Genomic DNA, 27,135 nt, shown 5'->3' with positions numbered 1-27,135 from the left:
TTAAGCTTTTGTCCTGGCATTTTCACACCGTCAGGTTTTGTAACGAACACCCTGCCACAATAACCCTCTGTTTAGTACATTAACCTATAAACCTGTATGAATCCATTACACTTGAAATCTGAATTACACTAACCTTTTCAAACATAGACTTGGTGCGGATCCATTAACTTTCTTTCGTTGAGGGTGCTGCATGTTACACCCGACTTCAGCAGCAAATCGATCTGAGGCACAGTCCGTGCTGGAAGACGCATACATAGAGACGATGCTTGTAGGGATGCTGCGCGTCATTGGCATTGTTCTTTGTCTCTTATACATCTGTCCAGTCAGTGGTCAGAGAAGTAGGCTGTGGGAAGTGTGCACGTGCAAGTGGTCACCGTGGGGGAGCTGGTCAATGTGCACGAGGAAGTGTTGGGGGGTGCAAGTGCGGCAGAGGCAGGTTTGGAAGAAGAATACTCCCCAATGCAATCCCTCTGCATCCTGCGACGGTGGCGTTGGGGCAAGGCAACTGCAATATTGCAATAAACAATGCACGGGGGGAGAGCACGTAAAGGAAAAAGGAAAAAAAGGACGGTGTAAATGCCCAACTGGTCTCTATGGGGACTGTTGTGATCAAGGTAGGAAATCATCAGTGTAGAAATTGTAGTCAATTTTATTAAAATCGTCATTACAAAGCTCTTTTTTATCCACATGTCAGTGGGGATGTGGAGAAAGCGCTCGCTCGTCTCGCGAAGGCCCGAGGTTGATTACCCGTATCGGTAGCAAATGTGAAGCCATCATCCCAATGAAAATCATCATCATTACGAAGATCCACCTTTACCCACAGGGCGGTGGGGTCACCTAGTGGTCACAGCTTTCGCCCGTGACGCCGAAGACCCGGGTTCGATTCCCCACATTAGCACAGTGTGTTGCCCATTTCTGGTGCCAGATATTGTGGTGGTCTACATCATTCAAAAAAGTCGCAAAACTGTTACAAATCGTTATCCAAAAGCGTCAGGTGGGTTAAGACTATCTATTTGTGATTGACATCATAACAGTCTAGTATTTGACATCATGATCATTGATCTACGCAATTACAGGACCCGTGAAGACTCCGGAGTAGAATAGGTCTTCAGCAACCCATGCTAGCCGTAAAAGGCGACTATGCTTGTCGTAAAAGGCGACTAACGGGATCGGGTGGTCAGGCTCGCTGACTTGGTTGATGCATGTAATTGATCCAAATAGCGTGGATCGATACTCATGATATTAATCAATAGATTGTCTGGTCCAGACTGAATATTTACAGACCGACGTTATATAGCTGGAATATTGCTGAGTGTGGCGTAAAACAACAAACCAAACCAAAACGCAATTGGGAGACGATGACATGCATCTGCGACCCTGAGCATGGGTTGCTAAAGACCCATTCTAACCCGGATCTTCACAGGGGGCCTTCTTATTAGCTACACATGACTGGTTTATATGCGTAGAAAACGATGTTATACTGCGTCTAAGACGTGCTAATAGTTATGCTCCGAAACGTTGCGTTCCCCATAATAAAGAAGATGACATCCATATATTCTCTTCATCCCAATACCTTTGCTACCTGCATGGACCCCAACGGGATTTACATCATCCCTTCGGCCGCTGGCGATGTTTGACAAATTTAGCCAAGCATTGAAATAGCACGTATTCTACGATTAAAACGTGGCAGAAATAAATATATACTTTGAATGTCTTGGTCTGACATTCCCTCTCTTGGGGACATTCATGTTACACTCCTTCAACGCCTCTCGGATGATACAGGCACCAGGAACCTAAGTTATCAAATATATTCTACCAATTATATAAAAAAAACTTTTTTTGTTCAAAACATATCAATAAAAATCCATGCAACAATCCATTTCCTGTAAAAAAATGATAATTACGAGAATTAATATCATTAAAATATCTTGACATGCTTGACTGTGATTCTTTCATCACAAGGGATACAGAATGGAGGATATTCACCTTTAACTATTACAATAACTATTAACGAGTGTGGCGAGAATGGCCAATACGACATCGTCGCATTATAAAAATCTGGACCGACTATCCAAGTAGGTGTATGAATATTATTTATTGATACAATTTATTGATACCTACTTGGGTCACCCACTTCTTTTGCATCAGATCACGGATGTAACATCTAATTACAGATTCATAATCACTATCGGCTAAGAAGTGGTGTTACAGATTTGTTGAGTGTTGCAGCATCGGCCATTGTGTTACCAATGATAGCAACAAAATCACCTTGGCCAGTAACAAGATCATTAAATAATTCAAGAATTTCGATTAAAAAGGGATGTTCACATGACATATTTGATAGCCTGAAGCAACGAAAGAGAATCTGAAAAAATAATGAATTGTGTATGTGTTATAGATTGGTTATTGATATATATTTAGGGGTGTTAAAATGGCGTTTGCTTCGGCTGTGAATATGGAACTGTTACCTGGTAATCGTGGAGATACTGTTCTGGATCCAATGACAGTGGCACTCGAAACTGCGCCGCCATCCTTGGATCCATCTGTAATTATATACTCTTCAAAAAAAGAAACTTGACATAGATGTAAAACCACTTTTTGCCAAATATGTAAAATAATTACATTAAATGAGAACCAAATAAGTCAAACAGAAAGATGATGTGTCTATAATTCGCGAAAACACATGCAAAGCACATAAACGTAGCGTTTGGGGATCAATTTTACAACTTCATCCAAACGCAACCGCCTGTAAAAAACGTGGAGCACAGGATCCTGCATTTAGGCATGCAGGCCCCCCTGCTGAATGGGTATAACAATCCACATCAACGGCTGTTCATACAGTCCTTATAACGGCAGTAGAGGCGGTGACAGAATGCCAAGACTGAATGCAGCTCAACGGAACAACGCCATTGTGAGATTACAAGCTGGAGCAACTCAGCAAGAAGTGGCCAGGCACTTTGGCGTATCCAGACAGACAATCTCCGCACTGTGGACCCGATACAACAACACCAACAGAGTTGACGACAGACCAAGGTCAGGAAGACCAAGGGTGACACTCCAAGCACAAGATCGATACATCCGGCTGCGACACCTCCGAGACCGCACTACCACAGCCACGTCCACAACCACAAAGATCCCTGGGGTATGCAGAATATCAGATCAAACAGTACGAAACTGCTTTGGTGCCAACAGAGGGTTAGATGGGCACGTGCAAGGTGGAGAAATGTACTGTTTACCGAATCCCATTTCCTACTCACACGTGCTGATGGGCACACACGTGTCTACAGACGTCGGGGTGAACGTTTCGCCCCAAACTGTGTGCAGAAGGTTGTCCCATTTGGCGGCGGGAGTGTCATGGTATGGGCCGGAATTCATCACGGTAGAAGGACGCCTCTCGTGCATGTGGCAGGTGCATTGACAGGTGTGCGTTACAGAGACATGATCCTACAGCCTTACGTTCTTCCTCACGTCAACGTTCATGGCGGACAATTCCAGCAGGACAACGCTCGACAGCATATTGCACGTGTTTGTCAGGACTTCTTACAGCACAACAACATCCAGACATTACCTTGGCCAGCCCGGTCACCAGATTTGTCCCCGATTGAGCATCTGTGGGACGAGTTGGATCGACGCGTTCGCAGAAGGAATCCACCGCCCCAAACACTTCCGCATGAATGGCAGCACGTCCAACAACTTGTTATTGACAACTTGATTGCATCTATGGGTCGTCGGTGTCAAGCGGTGATTGATGCACATGGTGGGCACAACCGATACTGACATTTTCTGTACCCCTGTGACATTAACTGTATCGTGTACGTGTGACTGTCTAGGTGACACGATTAATGTTTTGAACATTGTGTACATTGATCTTCAAACAGTGTTTCAATTATGGTTTCTGTGTCCTATTTTGAAACAATCGCATTATATTACATTTTGAAAGTTAGTGTCAAGTTTCTTTTTTTGAAGAGTATATATTTATAAGTGTCGTAAATATTTCTTAATTGATTATATTTCTGTTTACAAATTGATGCGTTTGTGTCTTATTTCTTACATTTAGTTAATGTCAGGTCGACATTTGGCCTTACCATTTGCCAATGAGGCGATGAAAAACGTTGAGTTGAATCTATATCTTGCAGTTTAGTATTAGAAGCAAAATGGCACAATGGCAAAATTGCAGATGTGATTCTGATTCCAAGTGCTCAAATAATGTATCATGTTGCCATGGGGGTCTTTCTATGAGATATAAAATATAAACTGTTACATATTGATACCAATCGCTTCCATCTGCACTAAAGGGACACGAATCTTTGTGAACCATGGTCAGAAGGTTTAACGTTTATCAGTCAATGTGTTATGTAAAACAAATATAAATAAATACAGATCATCACGAGCCTTAGATATGACGTCTTTGATCAGTATGTGGGCTTCAAAATATCCAGTTAATGGGTACATAGTTTTCCACATGTCTCAGTCTTCGGTCGAGTGAAATGAATTGTCCCTGTAAACATGATTACCCGTGCCAGGTGAATCATTTCCTGCCAGCCAACTGCCAGCACTGTTGGTCTTAAGCCATGGCCACCCTATGTAGAAATAAACATATATTCGTTGTGTTGTTTCATAATAACGAAGCAGAAATCCACAAATTCGCTCTATTAGCTAACACCTTGAAAGCTGTAATGTCTGAAGACAAAAGATGAGCCGTATATATGTCAGGTAAAGTAAAAAAACATGCCTATTTTAAAAGTGAAAAGGAATCAATTCTTCCAATGTTGACACTGTAGGAATTATTGTTAGAACTGACATCAACAATTCATAATTCTTGATATTGATCGTGTATGTTTCAAAATGTTAACGACAGTATCAGTTTCGGTTTTCTGCCAGATTCCATTCTGCACTGACACTGACACCTGCACTGACACTGACACTGACACTGACACTGACACTGACACCTGCACTGACACCTGAACTGACACCGGCACTGGCACCGGCACTGACACCTGAACTGACACCTGAACTGACACCGGCACTGGCACCGGCACTGGCACCGGCACTGGCACCTGAACTGACACCGGCACTGGCACCGGCACTGGCACCGGCACTGGCACTGACACCTGCACTGACACTGACACTGACACTGACACCTGCACTGACACCTGAACTGACACCGGCACTGGCACCGGCACTGACACCTGAACTGACACCTGAACTGACACCGGTACTGGCACCGGCACTGGCACCTGAACTGACACCGGCACTGGCACCGGCAGTGGCACCTGAACTGACACCGGCACTGGCACCGGCACTGGCACCTGCACTGACACTGACACCTGCACTGACACTGACACTGACACTGACACTGACACCTGCACTGACACCTGAACTGACACCGGCACTGGCACCGGCACTGACACCTGCACTGACACTGAGACTGACACTGACAACTGCACTGACACTGACACCTGAACTGACACCTGCAATGACACCTGCACTGACTCTGACACGTGCACTTACAATGACTATGACACCTTCATTGACACTGACACCTGCAACAACAAGTACACTGACACTGACACCTGAACTTACACCTGCTCTGACACCAACACCTGCAATGGCTGTTATAGCAGCAGATTATAATAATTCTCCACCCCATCCCCATCCCCCATCCCCCACCCCCCACCCCCACCCCTACTAGCACCCCTGCTAAAGGCTAGTCGGCCTGAATTTAGGATAACGGCGTTTGTGTACGAACACGAAATATGTGTTTGTTTGTAGTTTAACGCCGCACTCAGCAATATTCCAACTTTATGACGGCGGTCTGTAAATAATCGAGTCTGGACCAGACAATCAAGTGATTAATATCATGAGCATCGATCCACACAATTGGGATCGATGACATGCATCAACCAGGTCTGCGAGCCTGACCACCCGATCCCGTTAGTCGCCTTTTACGACAAGCATAGTCACCTTTTACGGCAAGCATTGGTTGCTGCAGACCTATTCTACTCCGGAATCTTCACGGGTCGAACACGAAATATGTACATCCGGCCGCATAATATGTAAATTAGCTTGTGTCAGTGGTGTATTTATAAAGTCATCACTGTCACGAAATATAGACTGTGGTAGTTGCCATTTCATTATTATACAAAAAATATAACACATACGTCAAACATAAAATGTCAAACGCAGACAAAACAGATTCCATTGGGCGTAAGAAGAAACTCACTTATGTCTTATGTTCTCCTCTAGATTGTCATGGTCTGTCGTATGTAAGCAATTAGCTGTTCAGGCGTCGAAAGCCATTATGCCTCTTTATAATTTATTCAGGAAAAATAGTTGTCTTTTTTTCACAGCATGTATCATTTTTGAAGGCACATGTATGCCTATACTTTTGTATGGTTCTGAACTATGGGGTGCTGAGTATTACGCTGCAATTGAAAAAGTTCACACTTCATATTTCAAATGTTTTCTGGGTGCTGGTAAGTTTGCCTAAAAAAAGGGAATCCTTGGTGAAACAGGCCGTAGTAATATTTTTTGTAGCAAGCCAATTAAGGTTAATTAAGTATTGGATTAAATTACTTAGAATGATGCCTGATAGATACCAATATCAGTGTTACAAAATGTTAAAGTACTTGATGATAATTGTAAAAATAATTGGGTTTCAGATGTGAGAAATCAATTATTTGTTAGTGGCTTTTCATATGTATGGATTTCCAAAGATGTGGGAGATCCCCAGTTATTTTTATTTTCATTTAAGCAAAGACTAAAGGATATATTTTGTCTACAGTGGCACCAAAGTATTTCTGAATCACTTTATCTTAGCAAATACAGCAGAGTAAAATCAGTGTTACAAACTGAAAGATATTTAACTTGCTTAAATGATAAAAGTTTAATCAGAACTTATTGTTAACTTAGAATTTCATTTCATTATTTTAATGGAAATGTATGTCGCAGGTCCAAAGACGGTGATATTGTGAACTCTATATGAACAAACTGTTCATCCGGAGAAGTAGAGGATGAATACTATGTCTTACTTATATGTGAAACCGGGGCGGTCGGGTAGCCTAGTGGTTAAAGCGTTCGCTCGTCACGCCGAAGACCCGGGTTTGATTCCCGATTCCCGACATGGGTACGGTGTCCCCCTCCGTGATATTGATGGAATATTGCTAAAAGCGGCGTAACACCATACACACACACTCACTCACTATATGTGAAACCTATTCCTCATTTAAGGTATAAATTTCTTCCAATGTTGCAAGGTATTTTTAAAGACCGTCAGTTAATGACACATCTGCTGAACTCTGAAAATCTTGATATGATCCATGCTGTTTGTGTATTCTTAAAACATGTCTTTATAATGAGGAATGTGTAACTTGATTTAAAATCTAACCATGTACATCACGTGACAAATGTGAATATCCAATCTGCATTGTACTATGGGCCTTGATGACCAAATTACTGAATAAACTGTCTGTCTAAAAGGGAAAAACATCGGTCAAAAATATTCTCCTGGTAAGTAGTGGTGACATAGGGAGTTCGCGAAAAGTCCAAGCATGTCTTGCCTTACCAGCTAACGTTGCAACAAGAGTGAGTGAGTTGTGTTTAACGCCGCTTTTAACAGTATTCCACTTATATCACGGCGTGTCCGCTTAATGTGGGAGGAAAGACCGAAGTGATGCAGGTCTTAGACGTTTACCACTTCGGTGAAACCCACGAGCACGGGTATGGTGCTGACAAACCTAGAAACATAATCGGGGCGAACCGGGATTTGATCCCACAATCATAGGTTTCTGGCGTGCCCAAGGGACGCAATTCTGCACAGCGAATGGCGGCGCCTAAGACGACTGGGACACCCGTGCCACCCGTTGCAACAAGAAGAAAACAATGAAATATTGTTTTCCCGTGGTATATATAATTGCATTCGAAAGACGCCAGTGACGAGGAGGAACAAATACCTCGGAACTTTCATATCATTCCAATTAATATTATCTTATATTTAATAAAAAGGACCGTTTCCAATCTGGCAGTGATAGTACGGCGTCACTCCCAAGCTCCCCGCTTATTCCTGGGAATTATTTAAATGTATTAAAAAATATATAAATAAAAAACAATTTTCAATCAGGGTCGAATTTGATGGACGCTATATTCTTTTTCAGTCGTCTCGTGCGGCATGGCACCTGCAATCTTAAACGCAAATCTGTCTGAAGCGACCTACAACTACAGTGACGTCATCCGCTATGACTGTAACCATGGTTACCGTTTGAACGGGACGTCGGAGGTGATGTGCGATGTATCCGGCAACTGGAACGGAACACTACCTGAGTGCATAGGTAATCTTTAGTTTTAGTATTAATGACAGTAAAAGTATAAAAATATTTCCAGCATCTCCCCCCGCGCCAAAAAAACAACAAAAACAAAAACAAAAAAACATCATAAAAATCGACAGCCTGGTACAAATATTTTGACGTCATGTTTAACGTGATTGCTCATGCGCACTGTTGTCTGCCACCTTCAGTGTATGTCTATGTTATGTTTCGTTTTCGGTCTGACACGTCTCTTCTATCTGTGCAGCTGAGGATCCTTGCAAGGGCGTGACCTGCCCCCTGGGTGAGAGCTGCCTCCCAGAGGGAACGTCCTACACCTGCTACTGTCCGAAAAACGCACCGTGCAATTTAGGTAGGTTAACAGTATACCAGTACTTTCAGGCTGTTTATTCCAAGTATGTAAACGTGTGCTATAAAACAAATTTTTTTTTGGTCGTGAGGCATCCTCGTTTATACAGGGTATTAATTATCAATTCTATTGTAGCAGACACATTCGCTGGCAGGTTTGAGTTCTGCGAGGGCATTCTCTTGATGGGCATGGTGATGTCGCGTCTAAAACGAAGGTTGATGGGAGTGGGTCGGGGTATTTATCAGGGTGTGAGATAGGATAGAATGAAAAAATGTATAATATATACTTGATAACCGTGGCTACAGTAACGGATTTTGCACAGCGTCCGCGACTTGCAGAGGCGATGGTGTCGGCTTGTTATCAATCATGTCTCCTCACGGCTCAGATACAGGACCAAACACCCTTTGAACAGTATTTCAATCATATGATGATGTGTCAGCAAGATGGGGGATGAAAGACTTAGGTTGATGCAGGTCTAAGACTTTTACCATTCTGTTAACATTTACGAGCACGGGTATATGGTGCTGACAAACAAAGAAACATGATCAGGGCGAACGGGGATTCGAACCAATTATCACCGGTTTATGGCACGCCGAGGGGACACAACTCTGCAGCCGGGCCACCCTATCCCCAGTTGTCTTGAAAGAACATATTATTAGTCGTAGTTTAATCTGTAGCCTTCACAAAGGAAAATGAAAGGTTATAAGTCCAGTTGTTTGTTCCTAGATCTTGCACCGGAAGTTGAAAGTTGTCCCCCAAGCAAGAACATCACAACTCCAGACCGAACCGTGCTGTACAAGTGGGACCTTCCCAAGTTCAAGGACGCGGCGGGAGAACAACTTCAGATTGAGGCTAACTATCCAAGCAACGAGTTCCGGTTCCCCTGGGGAAATCGGACCATACAGTACACAGCCATCAAGAAGAGCAACGGACAGAGGGCTATTTGTGAATTCTCTGTTGACGTCAGACGTGAGTTAAGTTTTGATCTTTGAAGGGTTTTATATGGTCAAGGACAGAGCACTATTTGTGCAACGTGAGTAGTGTATTGATATTTAGAGAGCTCATCTGTATGGTCAAGAAGAATGCAACGGACATAGCACTATTTGTGAATTCTCTGTCGACGTCAAACGTGAGTAGCGTACTGATATTTAGAGAGTTCTGTATTGTCAAGAAGAGCAACGGACAGAGCAATATTTGGGAATTCTATGTCGACGTCAGACGTGCGTAGTGAATTGATATTTAAAGAGTTCTATATTGTCAAGAAGAGCAACAGACAGGGCACTATTTGTGACTCCTCTGTCGACGTCAAACGTGAGTAGTGCATTGATATTTAAAGAGTTCTATTTTGTCAAGAAGAGCAACGGACAGAGCAATATTTGGGAATTCTCTGTCGACGTCAAATGTGAGTTGAGTATTGATCTTTGAAGGGTTTATTATGGTCGAGCAGAGCAACGGACAGGAACTATTTGTGAAACCTTTCTCGGCGTCAAACGTGAGTAAGCGTGTTTGAGAATTCTATATCCTCGTAAATCGACAGGGTTTCCGTATGGTCCAACAGAGCAACAGAGATCGGGCACTTTGCCCATATGATCCCCTGATGACATCGAGTCTTCACTAGTCTTGAAACCCCAGGGAAAAGTAGTCCTTACTATTCTTTACCCGGGCGATAACCTTCATTATCATCTGGTGAAAGAGGGGCTTTACTAGTCTTATAAACCCCGGGGGAAAAGAGTCATTATTTGGCTTACAAACCTCGGAAAACAGAGAGTCTTTACTAATCTTATAAACCCCAGGGGAAAGAGAGTCTTTAGTAGTCTAATAATCATCGGGAAAAAGAAAACTAGTCCGGACGGATGCCGATTTATAGTGCGAGCCCACTTTACTAGTCTTACAATCCTAAGGAAAAATAGTTTTTTTACTATTCTTATAAACCCCGGGGGAAAGAGTCTTAACCGGTGAAAGAGAGTCTTTTCATATTCATATCGTCCCTGGGTAACAGTGAAAACATGGACCTAACACATGTTATATGGTAACCTTGGTTACAGTTCGTTTACCCATAGCTATTGTGACCCTCTGATCCTCAGTTTTGTCCTCTACCTCTTTGTCGTTATCATTTAGAGAAATATCTTTGTAAGACCCCGTTTAGAGGCTTGGGTTTATAGAAAGGTGAGTCTCTTTTGTATTTTTTTAATTCAAGTGCCATTAAAGATCGAGCGCCGCACGAACATTTTAAAGATGTCAATTCCTGGTTGTAACACATCATTTATTTACAGAACTGCGCATCATTTGTTCACAAAGAAAATGTCAATAGTCAAGTGTAAATCACTGAGAGCGTTTTGATTTTAATCATTTTAGTCCTGGTTGTCTACGCTTTGAAACATGTGAGGCAAATAAAGGAGCTGTCACTATGCCACTTGTCTGATTAGTTGCAGTAACCGAATCACTGTGCCTCTCGCTGGTCCTGTGGGATAGCCTGGTAGTTAAAGCGTTTGCTCGTCACGCAATGCGTGTGCGTTGTCAGTTGCATGCTGGGGGCCAGGTGGTTGCTACCCGTCTGTGGATAATGGCGGATGTTTACGACTCCTGAATAAACGCTTAAATCTCTCGTCAGTGATCTTATTATATCGGCACGCACTTTGGTGGAACATATGAAGAGCGATGCAGATTTTGATCGCGGATATATTTGGAAAACTCTCTGGGAGTGATTACATTCACTCATTTTGAACCGGGAAATAACATTCAGTGACTCTGAAATGGATCAAAACTATTCTTTTTTTCGGCCAACATACATTCTGAAGGGCACATTACAATAATGTTGTCCCTGAACACGCAATGCCGTTTAGAAAGTGGTCAAATGTAATAAATGTTTGGGATAACACTTTCTGAGTAAAGTCACGCAAAAGACCCGGGTTCAATTCCCCACATTGGTACATTGTATGCAGCCCATTTCTGGTGTCCCCCGTGCGATATTGCTGGAATATTGCTAATTTTTTATATTGATTTGTCGGAATATTGTTAAGTTTTTATATTGATTTGTCGCTACACAGATCTACGGACTCTTCCATATTGTTTTCGGGGCGGTCGGGTAGCCTTGGGGTTAAAGCGTTCGCTCGTCACGCTGAAGACCCGGATTCGATTCCCCTATTCGGCACAATGTGTGAAGCCCATTTCTTGTGTCCCCCGTCGTGATAATGCTGGAATCATGCTAAATAAAGCGGCGTAAAACCATACTCACTCACTCTATAGTGTTTTACTTAAATATTCGAAACATGTCAAACTAACAACCCTTCTATGATTGTGCATAAATCGTAATACCACGAAAACTGCAACACGATTCCCTCTCTCAACCACTTATTTGCCTTCAAATATGGGTTCTCGATCATACAACTTCCTGTGTACTTATCGAATCATCGAGAGGGTACATATTTGCTGAACCCTAAACGTACCCCTGTACAGATGTATCTCAATGCGCATGCGTTGTCAGTTGCATGCTGGGGGCCAGGTGGTTGCTACCCGTCTGTGGATAATGGCGGATGTTTACGACTCCTGAATAAACGCTTAAATCTCTCGTCAGTGATCTTATTATATCGGCACGCACTTTGGTGGAACATATGAAGAGCGATGCATATTTTGATCGCGGATCTATTTGGAAAACTCTGTGGGAGAGCCCCTACATCATCATCGCTCAAAGGGACAACAGAGAGATACGGTTACCGCAGCTAACGTCTGATGGTCATCAAAGCAACAGTAAAGATCATCACCACGTCACCATCACTCACACATCCAGTCACCGCTCAGTCACCATTTCTTCACCTTCTGGTCCGGTGGGATAGCCTGGTGGTTAAAGCGTTTGCTCGTCACGCCAAAGACCCGGGTTCAATTCCCCACATTCGTACTTTGTATGCAGCCCATTTCTGGTTTCCCCGGTGCGATATTGCTGGACTATTGCTAAAGCGACGTAAGACAATACTCACTCACACGAAGCTAGTGATAAATGTTCGTTCGCAAAAGTAATGTGGACAAACGGGTAAAACTACTCACGGGCACGCGTAATGCACATGCGGATTCATTAAATGAATGAATGACTTTATTTCAGTAAGGTGGCCACGGTCTCGTGATACAATCATTGTTCAAAGTGTATATGAATTATGGGAGAGCCAGGTATATCTCCATCAGAATACATTGGAATCGAAAACACTGTCATATTTCTAGAAAAAAATTGTTATATATTTTATCAAACATGATGATATATAGTTGTATTATGAGAGGAGAGTAGATGGCAAAATTTATTTATTGAAGGAAAATAAGGGAATGATGGATTGTCTCAAATCAGTATAGAAAGGGCAAACCAGGAAAAACGTGATACTCCGATTCTTGTGGAGAAATGACAGGGAAAGGGCAAAGTGTCTCTTCTCTCATAAGAGTATTTTGATTCATTAAATAAAACGGGGGACTCCATAACTGAACATATTATTTCAAACTCAATAGAAGAAAGCCTCAAGACATGTACATGCTAAATTACATTCACTCATTTTGAACCGGGAAATAACATTCAGTGACTCTGAAATGGATCAAAACTATTCTTCTTTTCGGCCAACATACATTCTGAAGGGCACATTACAATAATGTTGTCCCTGAACACTCAATGCCGTTTAGAAAGTGGTCAAATGTAATAAATGTTTGGGATAACACTTTCTGAGTAAAGTTACAGATTCTCGTCCTTTGTTGTCCCCGTTCTTCCTGAGCGAAATGTCTTTTAATGTTATTATTAATACACATGTGTAAGTACATTTGCACGTCCACTTCATTTCCGGTTTCCGCAGCCATACCTTGTCCAGAGTTGTCTGCCCCTAACCGAGGGGTCGTTGTGTGCTCCAACTGGCGCTCTGCCTACGGCAAGTTCTGTCTTGTCAGCTGCACCGAGGACTATGACCTGCCAGAGGACTACGACGCTCGTCAGTGGCTGGTCTGTGGTAGTAGTGGCGACTGGATGCCTTCACACATCCCCGAGGAATGCAGCGGTAAGTTTTGATAGTAGACCCGACCCAAACCCAAACCCAAACCCCAAACCACTGGGAATTCTAGGCCAGAACATGTCCCAAGTTGGCTGAGGTTGCCGATCCCTCATACCTTCACAAGGACTGCAAAAAAACAAAACAACCGATACCCGATTTGGAAAACAAGATGGCGGCCGCCACGAAAACACCACCGGTTTTTGTTTACGAATTTGAATTCTTTGTTAAAGTTCACGGAGGGGATCCGGTAACCAATGCTCGTTCCAAATAGACTGCATGTGGGAGGTTACCCATGACCTCAACAAATGTTGGTCTCTCCCGCCTCGATGTAGCTGGAATGTTCCGGGGTACAAAGTTCAGTTAAAAAGTATAAAGTACAAAAAATGAATAAAAGCAATTAAATCAGTCCCTTACTTCCTTCCCACTTTTTAGACGGGATGATTATTTCCACTGGATACATAATAAAACAAGTTTGGTTTTAAGTCGGTTGAAATGTGCAAATACATTATTAACTGCCAACATAAATCGTCAACATAGCCAGTTAAGATCTCTCTGCGAAAATTAAACGAGAAGTATCATTTATATTGGAAACCGTTTCACAAATGTGAGAGCAATAAATATTATCAACCTCCTTGGTTCCAGCGGCTAAGGGGGCGGTCGGGTAGCCTAGTGGTTAAAGCGTTCGCTCCTGACGCTGGAGACCCGGGTTCCATTCCCGATATGGGTACATTGTGTGAAGCCCATTTCTGGTGTCCCCTGCCGTGATATTGCTGGAATATTGCTAAAAGCGGCGTAAAACTATACTCACTCCAGTGGCTAATGTTTTGGTGAATATATGTGACCAAATCTTCATATTTTCGAATATAATTCTTCTCTGCCTAATGCTAATTAAATAAAGAAGAAGAAGTTTATTCATGAATGAAGGCCACATGGCCCAGAGTTCATTTACAGGAATAATAAACACTATGCACATGCACAAATTTCCTAACAACAAACGTTCATCTTTTTTTACATTTGTATTTACATAGGTAAACGTCTTTTTAAATATATGGACATATTTTTAATAACACAATCATTTCTTGTAGATAGAAGACTGATAAATTTTGGGACAGATGGTTGTACATGGTAACATTTTGGAATTAATCTTTCTCCACTACCTTTATAAAAACGACAAATTAGCAAAAAAATGGTATTCATTTTCAATTTCAAAGCGGTTACATTTCATACATAAACTAAACGATGACTCTGTGGTTGTATTAAATCGAGTTGTCTGTACATTTAGATTATGGCTTAAACAACAGAATTTACATAAAGCTCTAAGTCTAAGAAGATCTCTTTCACGTGCCAAAGTAGACAGTTATTTTTCTGGTTCGAGTAGTGATTTATAAGATGATTAAACATCAAGGAAAGAAGAATTGGTGATTTCGTAATGCCAGTTTTGGAATTCTGTATCTTTACATCGTTGTTTGAATATTACCATGAAGCATTTCACACGCCGCAATCCTGAGACAACAATTTCAAGACCACTAAAGTACATTGTGTGAAACTGACATATGTTTTGTACATCATCGAAGAACAAAAAACAGCCATTGGACGATCATTCGTGCGCTGCTTAATACTAAAACGAGGCGTACTTTATCATGCAACTTTTAGCGTCACTATTTGGACCTATTTGGCACTTAAAACACAGAAACTGAATCCGTGTTTTAATTATTAATAATTTGATCAACATGCAAAGATGCCATGTTTGCCGAAACTATGCCCGTCTGTGAGGAGTCATTGAACAAATTATTCAATTCCAGTTAAGTTTGGCGATGGGAACATCATCCAAGAGGGTGCCCTCCAGAAAATCCACGGGTGCCTTCACACCGGAGCACAGAAAGGGCTTCGAACCCGGTTCCTACGGCTGCTTAGAGAGTCAGCCTTCAAGTCCTTCTGCACTAACTACGAAGACATGTGTAGGCCAGAAAACGTCGAGGTGATCTGTTGGAATAACCAACTGTTGGAGTGAGAAGATCTTCTCATGCCCGAAGCCTTGCTTATCCTTTTAGGGGCTGACCATTTTGGGGCTTGGGGCTTGGCTTTTTCTTGAGACCCTAAAAGTAAAGTATGCTGAAAAAATAGTTTTTCCTTGTTGTTGTTTGTTTGTTTTGATGGGTTTTTTTGTTTTTTGTTGTTGTTTTTTTTTGTTTTTTAATGTGTTTTTTGTTTGTTTGGGTTTTTTAAAAGGGAGGTGGGGGGGTCGTTTCAGTTTTCTTTTATTCAACTTCTATTAGCTGTGGGGTTGGGTAGGTAGCTTGGGTCGGTGTTGTTGCGCTTGTCCTCAGCTTTAATCCCCCAATCAATTAAATCCCATACAGGACATGATGAATGTCCTGACATATTTTTATATGGGTAAAATGTGTTTAGCTTCTCCTTTTAGTGATAAAATAATTGATTATTTTTAAGCCTGGTTGCAAAATATTGAGTCTCAAAGAAACATCCTATTGCTCTTACACATTGTCGAACTGCTGTTTTTAATTCGAACTGTGATAAAGAGTGGGTCAAGTATGCTTTTCCTACTTTTCGTTATTTTTCTACGCTTGCCAAAACGTTTTGAATTTTCCTTTTTGGAACACAACCAAGCAACATTTAAGACATTTTCGAAATGTTAAATTTTTATTAAGGTTTTTTATCCAGATATCTTTTTTTCACGTATCAATCTATCAGTTCTGATTCTTAATTTGGAATTGTGATGTACCGTTGTGCAATCGTCGAAATAAAAGTATCTGTAAAACCAGGTCACTTAGTTTTTTTACTCCACCGAGGTATTCTTAAACTGTGGCACGCAATTAGCTGTGGAGATCTGTATGCCCCAGAAACTTATACTTGCTGGTTTGAAGCATTCTTGCAAATAAAATATCTGAGCGCCAAAATAAGCGCTCGGGCAGCTCAGATGACTGAGGGGATAACCCAAGAGGATAACCATCGATGAGCAAATCCTTTCCCTTCCCATCCCTTCCCTTCCATTCCCTCCCCTTCGCTTCCTTTCCCTCCCCTTCCCTTCCCTTCCTTTTCACTTCCCCTCCTTTCCCTTCCCCTCCTTTCCCCTCCCTTCCCTTCCTTTCCTTTCCCTTTCCATCCTTTCCCTTCCCTTCCTTTCCCCTCCCTTCCCTCCCTTCCCTCCCCTTCCTTTCCTTTCCCTTCCTTTCCTTTCCCTTCCTTTCCCTTTCTATCCCTCCCCTTCCTTTCCCTTCCTTTCCCACCCCTTCCCTTCCTTTTCACTTCCCCTCCTTTCCCTTCCCTTCCTTTCCCCTCCCTTCCCTTCCTTTCCCTTCCCTTCCTTTCCCTTCCCTTCATTTCCCTTCCTTTCCCTTCCCTTCCTATCCCTTCCCTTCATTTCCCTTCCTTTCCTTTCCCTTCCTTTCCCCTCCCTTCCCTCCCCTTCCTTTCCCTTCCCTTCCTTTCCCTTCCCTTCCTTTCCCTTCCTTTCCCTCCCCTTCCTTTCCCTTCCCTTCCCTTCCTTTTCACTTCCCCTCCTTTCCCTTCCCTTCCGTTCCCCTCCCTTCCCTTCCTTTCCCTTCCCTTCCTATCCCTTCCCTTCCTTTCCCCTCCCTTCCCTTCATTTCCCTTCCTTTCCTTTCCCTTCCTTTCCCCTCCCTTCCCTCTCCTTCCTTTCCCTTCCCTCCCCCCCCCCCCCCTCCCCTATCGACCAGCTGTCTGCTCCAACTCGGCAAGGACCGCCTCCGTGGTATAGTGGTAGAGCGTCCGCCCGGAGAGCGGAAGGTCCGTGGTATGATCCCCGGCCGCGTCATACCAAACTATGGTAAAAGATGGTACTTGTTGTTAGCCTTTCTGGCGCTCGGCATTAAGGGGCTAAAACAAAGACGGGTCGGCTCGGAGTCAGTATACTGTTAAACTGCGGCATGATATCTCAGTGAGCTAGCACTATAAATCGATATCAGTCCGGACTGGTACAAGAAGTCACATGCACGCACACGCACGCACACACGCACGCACGCATGCACACACACACACACACACACACGGGAATGCACGCGACGTTACACCCAATTTCACCTCACCTCACCACTCGGCAAGAGGCCGTGCCAACTCAAGCAAAAACCTGGCAAACCGTTTGAAAAGATTAAATCAGACCTATTCAAATATAGCGCTTAAATGAATCTGACTTCCACCTGATTTGCGTTGTGCTTGCTGTGACAGTTGTGACTTGAGTCGCTGGATGAGGCTTGCTGCCGAGTTTACAAATATGTGCACACTCGACGTGTGCATAGTGTACGATTGAAGTCAAAGCATGTACCGGTTTGACGTGTGCCAAGTGCAGGTGTGTGCAACATGGCAGATCTTGGTTTGTAAAATGACTGTGGGGTCATGGACAACCACCATAATTCCTGGTTAATTTTAGACCAAGGCGTCAGTGGGTAACGCGACACACGCAGCGTCAATTACTGATCCTGTTTCCAGCCATCCCCCTTTATCCTGTGATATGCTGTGCGAATGATATCCATGTTAAGTAAACTACGGTTATAACGAACTCAAAGGGACCACTTATTTTAGTTCGTTATAACCATAGTTCGTTATAAGCATATATACAGCATATATACGATAAATGGCCGGGACTAAAAAAAAAGTTCGTTATATCAGTCGGTTCGTTATATGCGTGTTCGTTATAACCGTAGTTTACTGTACTTCACTGTTCAGCTCTAGAAGAATATATATCAATATTAGTTGCTGGTAAAAACCAAGAAGGTTGATGTCCACTCTTCGACAATGCTAATCATGGACTGCTGGCGGTTTCCTGTCTCCCGTTTTCATCGATTATTTACGACAGGGACACCACAAAAAGACATGACTGAGAAATTGAAACATGTCAGTCAGAGCTTCTGACATTTAGAGTGTTTTATGTTTCCATTAAAAACACATGAAGTTATTTAGTCCCCCAAGAGACTGTCTAATTGTCCCTCGTTGATCCAGGTCCCCGTGTGGCGTTCAGGGCAGACTGGCTCCAAGTTATTCATCCTTTCTGACTTTCTGGATTGGATGACAACAATGTGTGCCCTGACTGGTTGCGTGTCATTATCCTCCACCGACGTCGGGGGTTGCTCACAGGATGACCCACTGATTTGTTGGGGCCGGTCGCGATTACTCCCAAGCTAGCTAGCTTATTATCCTGACTGCATTACACTCGCATCGTTACTACTTATCTAAATATATACAGACCATGTCAGTAAGTGACAAAGTGAGTGACAGTGGCACAGGCATTGGGTGTTAAACACTTTGCTGAAACCCGTCATCACAGGTATTGTGCTTCGAACGCATAAACAGGATCCAGTCACAGTTAAGGGACGCAACTCTTCAAAGCTAATGTTGGTGCCTTAGACGCCTAGGTCTCAAGAACACGGACGCATTACAACGTTAAATCTCTGAGTGAATTAGCAGCACTAACATGGTACACGATTGGCCACAGAGACAATGAGTTCGATATATACTACTAAAAAAACATAAAGAACACCCGATTCTTTCATATGACTATAGCTAATCTGTCGAAGAACACCCGAGTCTTTCATGGCCATGACAGATTAATTATAGTCATATGAAAAAACAGCTGGTGTTCTTTAACTTCTTTTGAGTAGTATATCATGCATTTTTGCTATGTTTTAATGTATGAATAGACTAGCTTGACCACGCTCAGTGAACTGAAGCTACTGGTCCAGCGCTCCCGTCTTTGTCTCATTATAATTGTACTATCGTGAGTGAGTGAGTGAGTATAGATTCATGCCACTTTCAGCCATGTTTCATCCACATGTTGACGTGGGTAACCAAGATTTCACACATTCTACACATATAGGAATCGAACCGGGGACGAACGAACGCTTTATCCACAAGGCTACCCCGTTGTCTATAGTTTTACGTTTACCACAAAGTGTGGTATATACGTCTGTGTGTGTGTGTGTGTGTGTGTGTGTGTGTGTGTGTGTGTGTGTGTGTGTGTGTGTGTGTGTGTGTGTGTGTATGTGTGTGTGTTAACCTGTGTGCGTGTATGCGTGTGTTGGTGTGTGTGCGTGTGCAAGGACGACGATACCGTTGTTGTACGTACAAAAAAACGTCATTGACATATTCTGTTTCAAAAAGTATACAATTTGCGTACATGTGTTTTTATGCTGCTTGTATTCTAAAACAGCTGACCTTTTAGCCTACTTTAAGTCCCGAACAACCTCATCAATTATCCTCTTGCAGCAACTGTTGATGGTACACCCACTTAAGATCAGCAACCATCAATTCACGCTTTGACTTTGACCTTTTGGATGTCCATTATTCATTCACAACTTTATCTTTTTCTTTAACTGTGTATTTATGTTTAGTTTTACACACAGCCACGCTTTCCTGCGTCATTTAGCTCTTATATAAAATTGTCTATGTATGATGACCATGCTTTTTAGTCCACTGGAAATGTAAAATTATAAACACGTGAATTGGTATGATGATTATCAGATATATAATGGTCAAAAACAAGATTTTGTTATGAACACACAATACAATTTAGAAAGTGGTAAAACGTAACAAATGTTATATTTGGGAAAGCACTTTCTTTGTAAAGTAAAGATTCTCGAAAGAAAGTGTTACTGTATACCTTTTCTGAGTGGGGTATTCATGTTAAACTGCGGCATGGTATCTCAGTGAGCTAGCACTATAAATCGGCATCAGTCCGGACTAGTACAAGCAGCCACACACACACACACACACACACGTGCATGCACGTCGCTATATAAGTGCAATAATCTTGGACGCGACGTTAAACCCCATTTCACCTCACCTCACCTCACCTCACCTCACCTCACCTCACCTCACCTCACCACTACGTTCAATGGTTAAGTCTATATTTCTGTTTATTTGTTCTTTTTCGAATTTTCCTTCTCAAAACGTTTGGTCGGTGGTCGAAGAAAACGAATACATAATCAGCTCTTTTATTAACTATTAATCTCGGGAAATACTTACTGGATTTAGATAGCTTTTATACGCATGGTTTTAAAGTTCACTGAAAACGTGTGGATCAATGCTGTGCACTGACGTGAGTGTATTCCCAAGAGTGAAAGATCACCATGTGAGATTATCTTCTCTTATCTGTATATACGTGTTCTGAACATTATCGATGGTTTCGTATTCATGGCGTAGAAAATATCCTAATGTGTTCATCAACGAACAGGGCGGTCGGTTAGCTTAGTGGTTAAAGCGTTCGCTCGTCACGCCGAAGACCCGGGTTCGATTGTCGACATGGGTACAACGTGTGAAGCCTATTTCTGGCGTGAAACCATACTCACTCACTCATCAGCGAGCAAACTCAAACTGTTCTGTAGTGAGTGAGTGAGTTGGGTTTAACGCCGCTTTTAACAATATTCCAGTTATATCGCGGCGTGTCAGCTTAATGCGGGAGGAAAGCCCGAAGTGATGCAGGCCTCAGACGTTTACCACTTCGGTGAAACCTACGAGCACGGGTATGGTGCTGACAAACCTACAAACATAATCGGGGCGAACCGGGATTCGAACCCACAATCAATCGTTGTCAAGAGATATTATTCCAAATCTTTTCATGTTTTTAATCAAGGTGCTTAAGTGATTTGATGCATTTCGCGATGTAAGACCCGTTTTATCACAATATAGATCTTGATTATCGATCAGATCATCCTGACTGGGCGCCACCATTTTGTGTGAAGCAAACGCAAGTGATACGAGAGGTGGAATCTGATTGGTCCATAGGAGAGGCTTAGAAATGACATTACTGGTAATAGCCACTGATGGCGCTACGATCGAGCCCAGTAATTCCAGCCTTGTTCGGCAAGGGCGGAAACTGGACTTTTAAAGTCAGTTAACTCTCTTGCCTCGGGAAGATGGGGCCACCCGTGCCCCCGAAACTGTTCTGAAAGTGGCCCCGAAGAGAGGAAGGTCAGTGGTTGGATGAATATCGTGCGGGGGACAAGTAATTTCCAATGATGGCAATCCTCATTGACCTTTCCTTCTTTGTTGTTTAAAGCTGCATTGAGAAATATTCCAGATATATGACTGCGGCCTGTAAGAGTCTGGAGATAGTATGTACCCAAGACATGAAACAAATTTCTTCATAAAAATTTCACACTTTTCAGGCTTTTATCTCAAACCAGTTTCTCGAAGCCTAGACAATACAGCTATAAGTCGTGCCATGTGTATCAATGCTCTTATTGAAAATAATCACATCGTCTAAGTAGATAAGGCAAACTTTCCATTGAAGTCCTGCTGACGCAGCCTGCATTTAAAATTACCTGGAGCTCCAGCCAGCCCAAAAGGCACAACACTGAAATGGTACAAGATAAGGTGTTTGAAATTCTGTTTTTTCTTTTTCTTGTTCGTCCATCGCGACTTGACAATAGTCTGGCATTAAATCCAAGAGTGAGAATCACTGACTTCCGGCTAGGCAATCAAATGTATCTTGTATTTTCGGTATCGGAAAAGTATCCTTCTTCGAAATATTAATCTTCGAAAATCTATACAAAATCTTCTGGATATATTTTCTTGGCAACCAGAACTATTGGCGATGCCCATGGACTGTATGACGGACTGATGGATATCGTTGTAACATTTTCTCAAAGTGTCCCTTTACTTCGGACCTCTTTGATGCTGGTGAAGGCTGACGAATAGGTGGAGCATTTCTCGTGTTTATTTGAGTGTGTGAGTTGGGTTTGACGCCGCTTTTATTATTCCAGTTATATCACGGCGTGTAAGCTTTATGTGGGAGGAAAGCCCGAAGTGATGCAGGTCTCAAACGTTTACCACTTTGGTGAAACCCACGAGCACGGGTATGGTGCTGACAAACCTAGAAACATAATCGTGGCGAACCGCGTGTTTATTTGATGAGTAGTTATATATGTTTTACCCAACTGATCATATGATAATATGGTAACCTCATTACAATACCGGGCGGTCGTGTAGTCTAGTGGTTAAAGCGTTCGCTCGACACGCCGAAGACCCGGGTTCGATGCCCGACATTGGTACAATGTGTGAAGCCCTTTCTGGTGTCACAGCCGTCACGCTCCCTGGACAACTGGTGACCGTGGTGGCTCCTTATCTTGAAATAATGATAATAACTATAATCATAATAACAACAACAACATTTTTTTTAAAATCTGGTTTCTGATGATCCTCACGCCCCTTAGTTTGTTTTTAGCATTTGTTTCTGCACTGTTTGTTTGTTGTTTAACGCCGCACTCAGTAATATTCCAGTTACATGACAGCGGTCTGTACATAATCGAGTCTGGACCGACAGTCCAGTGATTGACATCATGAGCATTGATCTACACAATTGGGATACGATGACATGCATCAACCAAGTCAGCGAGCCTGACCACCGATCCCGTTAGTCGCCTCTTACGACAAGCATAGTCACCTTTGACGGCAAAGAATAGGTTGCTGAAGACCTATTTTACCTCGGATCTTCACTGGCCGCCCCTAAATGTATTTTAATTAACATAGTATGTTCATAAAGAAATATAATGGTTGGTTCTGTCAGCCTGAACCAGAAGTAAGTATTTCTTCTTTCAAAACGTCGGTATTCAATTGATCACATTGATATGTTTTACTATTAGTGAGTGAGTAAGGTTTTACGCCGTATTTAGCAATGACTCCAATGCTATCCCACCGCCCTTGTGGTTTACTATAAACGTAGCGGGATATCTATACAGAAAATAGGAGAAAAAAACCAATCAATACGATCTTCAAATTATCTTCAAAACCGATCTTCATGAATTATTAAGAAATGTCTTGAAATCTGATACGTCCGTTTTTACATACACTTTCATGTACACGAAAACAGGTATCAGTTGAACAAACCGGATTTTCATTTCCATGATATTAAAAATATGTACCGTTCAAGAACTGATATCAGGTATGAGGACTTCAAGTGACGGAACATATAACGCTCCTTGACAAGGTCAGGCAGTATTAACGAGACATATGATATTTACACACATGACCCTGCACCCGAAACCGATTCGAAATGTGGTTGTTGGACAGAGAGAATTCGCGAGACTAAATTAAAGGAATTTGTGTATTTTGCTACCACACGTAGAACGCCTACCCGATTTGACGTTGTATGGACCTGATTGCAGTCATACCCGGACATGCGTACAAATCGATAGTGTATATAACTGTCGCCCGTATGGTATATGCTAACAGTCGGTGGTTTTACAATGAAGGTTCTCTCCGCACTGTGTCATTTAATTCTGTGGAATATACTGATTTTTCACAGGTCATTCAGTCAGAGCGATGTGGTGAGTAGATATCAACGTTATGAAAACTGAATCATTTCTCAATCGAATTGAACAGTTGCTGGTGTATTGCTTTGTGTGATGGCGTCTCCTAAAGCCGGGTATGAGACTTGTAGACTGACGTACGTTGTACATGTAAGGGATTCGGAAATAGTGTGAACCTTGATAATATACAAACCCGTCTCTTTGAAATTGTAAAACGAGTTAAAATGAACCCCATTGGCAATATTTCAGCCAATTATTTTAAATTATAACGAAACACGTTTCCTTGCACATTTCAATACGTTGGTTTATGTGTGTTAATCTGTTTTCATATACGTGATTCCAAAGAAAACTAACCTATGCTACTTATTATGTACACGTCTCGGAATAGAACTGAGAGTTGTTATAACCTGAAAATTGGTGAAAACTAAAATATGGCTAGAACTGCAAGTAAATATTCGAGTATGACGAGTTAATGTCACATTTGGAAGTTAATATTCGAATACCACAGGGTAATATCACAACTGTAAGTTAATATTCGAGTATCGCAAGGTATTATCACATTCTGAAGCTAATATTCGAATACCACAAGGTAATATCACAACTGTAAGTTAATATTCGAGCATCGCAGGGTATTATCACATTCCTAAGTTAATATTCGAATACCACAGGTTTATATCACAACCGTAAGTTAATATTCGATTATCGCAGGGTATCATCACATCCGGAAGTTAATATTTGAATACCACATAGTAATCTTACAACCGGAAGTTAACATTCGAATATCGCAGGGTAGTGTCATAACAGTTAGAGGATATTCGAGTATCACAGCGTAGATGCGGGGTCATCCGAATGTTTTAGTCGATTATTGTACAATTATAAAATGACCGAATATAACCATTCGAGAATCGCAGTGAAATGTCATACCCAGAAGATTGTGTTCGAGTCTGACAGACTCATATAATCATCGGAAGATATTATTCGAGTATCACAGAGTAATACCATACCCAAGAGTAACGTTACGTTATCTTTACGTTCTGAATTTACCTATTTTATTTGAATTACCCACCATTAATAAACTTTACGCCTTTATCATTCATTTAATACCAATCGTCCATCACGGAATAACTCACGCCTTCCTTGAGGCCGCGCCCTTTACAGTAAGTAAAATTGTGGATCCAACTAATGGCGGCGACTATTAATTCGTGGACTACGTAGGATTTAGTCCTTTAGGAAGGTATGGCAGCCCAGAAACATGAAAGCTCCACAATTGCAAGCGAAATACGTACTTCGTAAATTTTTATTTAAATTATTTAACTTGTTTAAGGGCGAAACTTGAAGGAAATAAAGACTAACAACATGTGAGCCACTTCTCCAATTTAGTTGGTCTCTGAGGGTCTGTTCTGTGCCCGAATACTTCTTAGCTTTCTTACATACTGATAATTTAACTGAACCTTACAAGACGAATATCTTACCGTTCTATTTCAGGTGTGTCCAGTCCTCCCGTACAGTGTAATTATAGACTGTACAACGTACGGGGACGTCTACCATGCGTACACCAACCCTGCCGTGGTGTATCACGGGACCAGATGCAACGTCTCCTGCCCCACCGGCGGGGGGGTAGCGGAGGTCACGTGTCACCGTGGGACATGGGTGGGGTTGCCCTGGGGATGCATTCGTGAGTACCCCCATAGTTGTAATATTATGTTTTATTTATTTCAGTACATGTATCATATTTTGAAAGCGTACATCCTCGATTACCAAATGTACTATATTTTCATTTTGTTAGGATAAATACTTCCGACCAATTCAGAATCTCTAGCACATATAATGTCTCGCTCAAAAGATTAATAATCGCGCTCCAAACGAAGCTGTGTAGCCAATACACTGAATAGTTAAGGATGGAAGGCTCGTCCTTGAGTTTCCATTTAATATTCCATTTGAGACATTAGTCGTGCGTGCGTGCGTGCGTGCGTGCGTGCGTGCGTGCGTGGGTGCGTGCGTGGTTGTGCGGCTGCTTGTACTAGTTCAGACATGTGCCGATTACATTGTACCAGCACTCTTTTTTACAGTAATACACACATTATTATTAATAATTATTCTGACATTTCAAACATACAAGGGTTACGACAAAGGCGAACATGAAATTAGGATATGAATTAGAATTCCATATCAGAAACCTGTTTAAGTCGTTAAATTTGTGCTAAATGTTTCTATAATCCCCATATCTTAACTTTAAATGAGTTTAACTTTTTTTGGCAAACAACAGCTTTGTACTTTGTGAACCATTTCCGAAATTTTATTATGCAAACGTTAGACAGAATAAATATTTAATTTTCAAAGGCATGTCAATTGTTGAAATGAGAATACTGGATTTATTCTAACATGTGACATGTTATGAAAACTAAGTAGGGATGAGAATTTATGGATGAATAACTTCTTTATTAGAATTAAGAGCGACGTTTCGGTGTAGGTTCTAACAACGTTATCAAGCAAGTGATATATAGAGTGTGGTTGACAAGTATATATATATCATCTTCCCGAGGCAAGGGAGTTAACTGACTTTAAAAGTCCAGTTTCTACCCTTGCCGAACTAGGCTGGAATTACCAGGCTCGATCGTTGCGCAACCAGTGGCTATTACCAGTCATGTCCCTTCTAAGCCCACCAATCAGGTTCCACCTCTCGTATCACTTGCGTTTGCTTCACACAAAATGCTGGCGCCCAGGCAAGACAATCTGATCGATAATCAAGATCTATATTGTGATAAAACGGGTCTTACATCGCGAAATGCATCAAATCACTTGAGCACCTTGATTAAAAACATGAGAAGATTTGGAAAATATCTGCTGACAACGAATTGGCGATGCACATGCTTTGCAAACCCTGCAATCGATCGAAATCTGCACAACAGTTTACGAACCGGATTTTGATTTCGGTGCGCGATTTTGATTGGACTATGCATAGACTCGTTAGTCCAGACAAAACGTAACTCCATAATACCAGCCTAGTTCGGCAAGGGTGGAAACTGGACTTTTATAGTCAGTTAACTCCTTTGCCTCGGGAAGATGTATATATACAGGTTGGGGGCAATGTTTATACGGTAGAGTAGACATCAGATGTGGTTATAGTGCAGTGGAGAAGCTGGAGCAGTTACACAGAAACATGATTTTCT

The 27,135-nt window shown here is 42.1% G+C and overlaps 3 protein-coding genes across 3 annotated transcripts in view; 2 read left to right on the top strand and 1 right to left on the bottom strand.

Annotated features, from left to right (window-relative positions):
• Positions 1-27,135, top strand: part of LOC139462218 (xylosyl- and glucuronyltransferase LARGE1-like) — a 472,136-nt gene that overhangs the window by 345,324 nt on the left and 99,677 nt on the right. The gene's annotated exons all lie outside the window — the stretch shown is intronic.
• LOC139462655 (P-selectin-like) lies at positions 263-15,696 on the top strand. Its single transcript, XM_071244485.1, has 6 exons — positions 263-614; positions 8,154-8,327; positions 8,569-8,673; positions 9,397-9,639; positions 13,494-13,691; positions 15,488-15,696. The coding sequence occupies exons 1-6, from the start codon at positions 263-265 to the stop codon at positions 15,694-15,696; spliced, it is 1,281 nt and encodes a 426-aa protein (XP_071100586.1).
• LOC139462654 (ribosome-binding protein 1-like) lies at positions 16,617-17,024 on the bottom strand. The gene has a single exon (XM_071244484.1). The coding sequence runs from the start codon at positions 17,022-17,024 to the stop codon at positions 16,617-16,619; it is 408 nt and encodes a 135-aa protein (XP_071100585.1).

This window comes from Haliotis cracherodii, unplaced genomic scaffold, assembly GCF_022045235.1.
Source record: "Haliotis cracherodii isolate W230 unplaced genomic scaffold, xgHalCrac1.p SCAF_15, whole genome shotgun sequence".
Classification (NCBI taxonomy): domain Eukaryota; kingdom Metazoa; phylum Mollusca; class Gastropoda; order Lepetellida; family Haliotidae; genus Haliotis; species Haliotis cracherodii.
The sequence above is the reverse complement of the archived record's forward strand: the minus strand, read 5'-3'. Positions and strand labels throughout refer to the sequence as shown.

Excerpts from the sequence above, each read along its gene's own strand:
- LOC139462654 (XM_071244484.1), bottom strand. The coding sequence starts at position 17,024 with ATGAAGGGAAGGGAAAGGAAGGGAAGGGAAAGGAAGGGAAGGGAGGGG.
- LOC139462655 (XM_071244485.1), top strand. The coding sequence starts at position 263 with ATGCTTGTAGGGATGCTGCGCGTCATTGGCATTGTTCTTTGTCTCTTA. Across the intron at positions 9,640-13,493 it reads ATTCTCTGTTGACGTCAGAC|CCATACCTTGTCCAGAGTTG; the intron begins GTGAGTTAAGTT and ends CGGTTTCCGCAG. Across the intron at positions 13,692-15,487 it reads CATCCCCGAGGAATGCAGCG|TTAAGTTTGGCGATGGGAAC; the intron begins GTAAGTTTTGAT and ends ATTCAATTCCAG.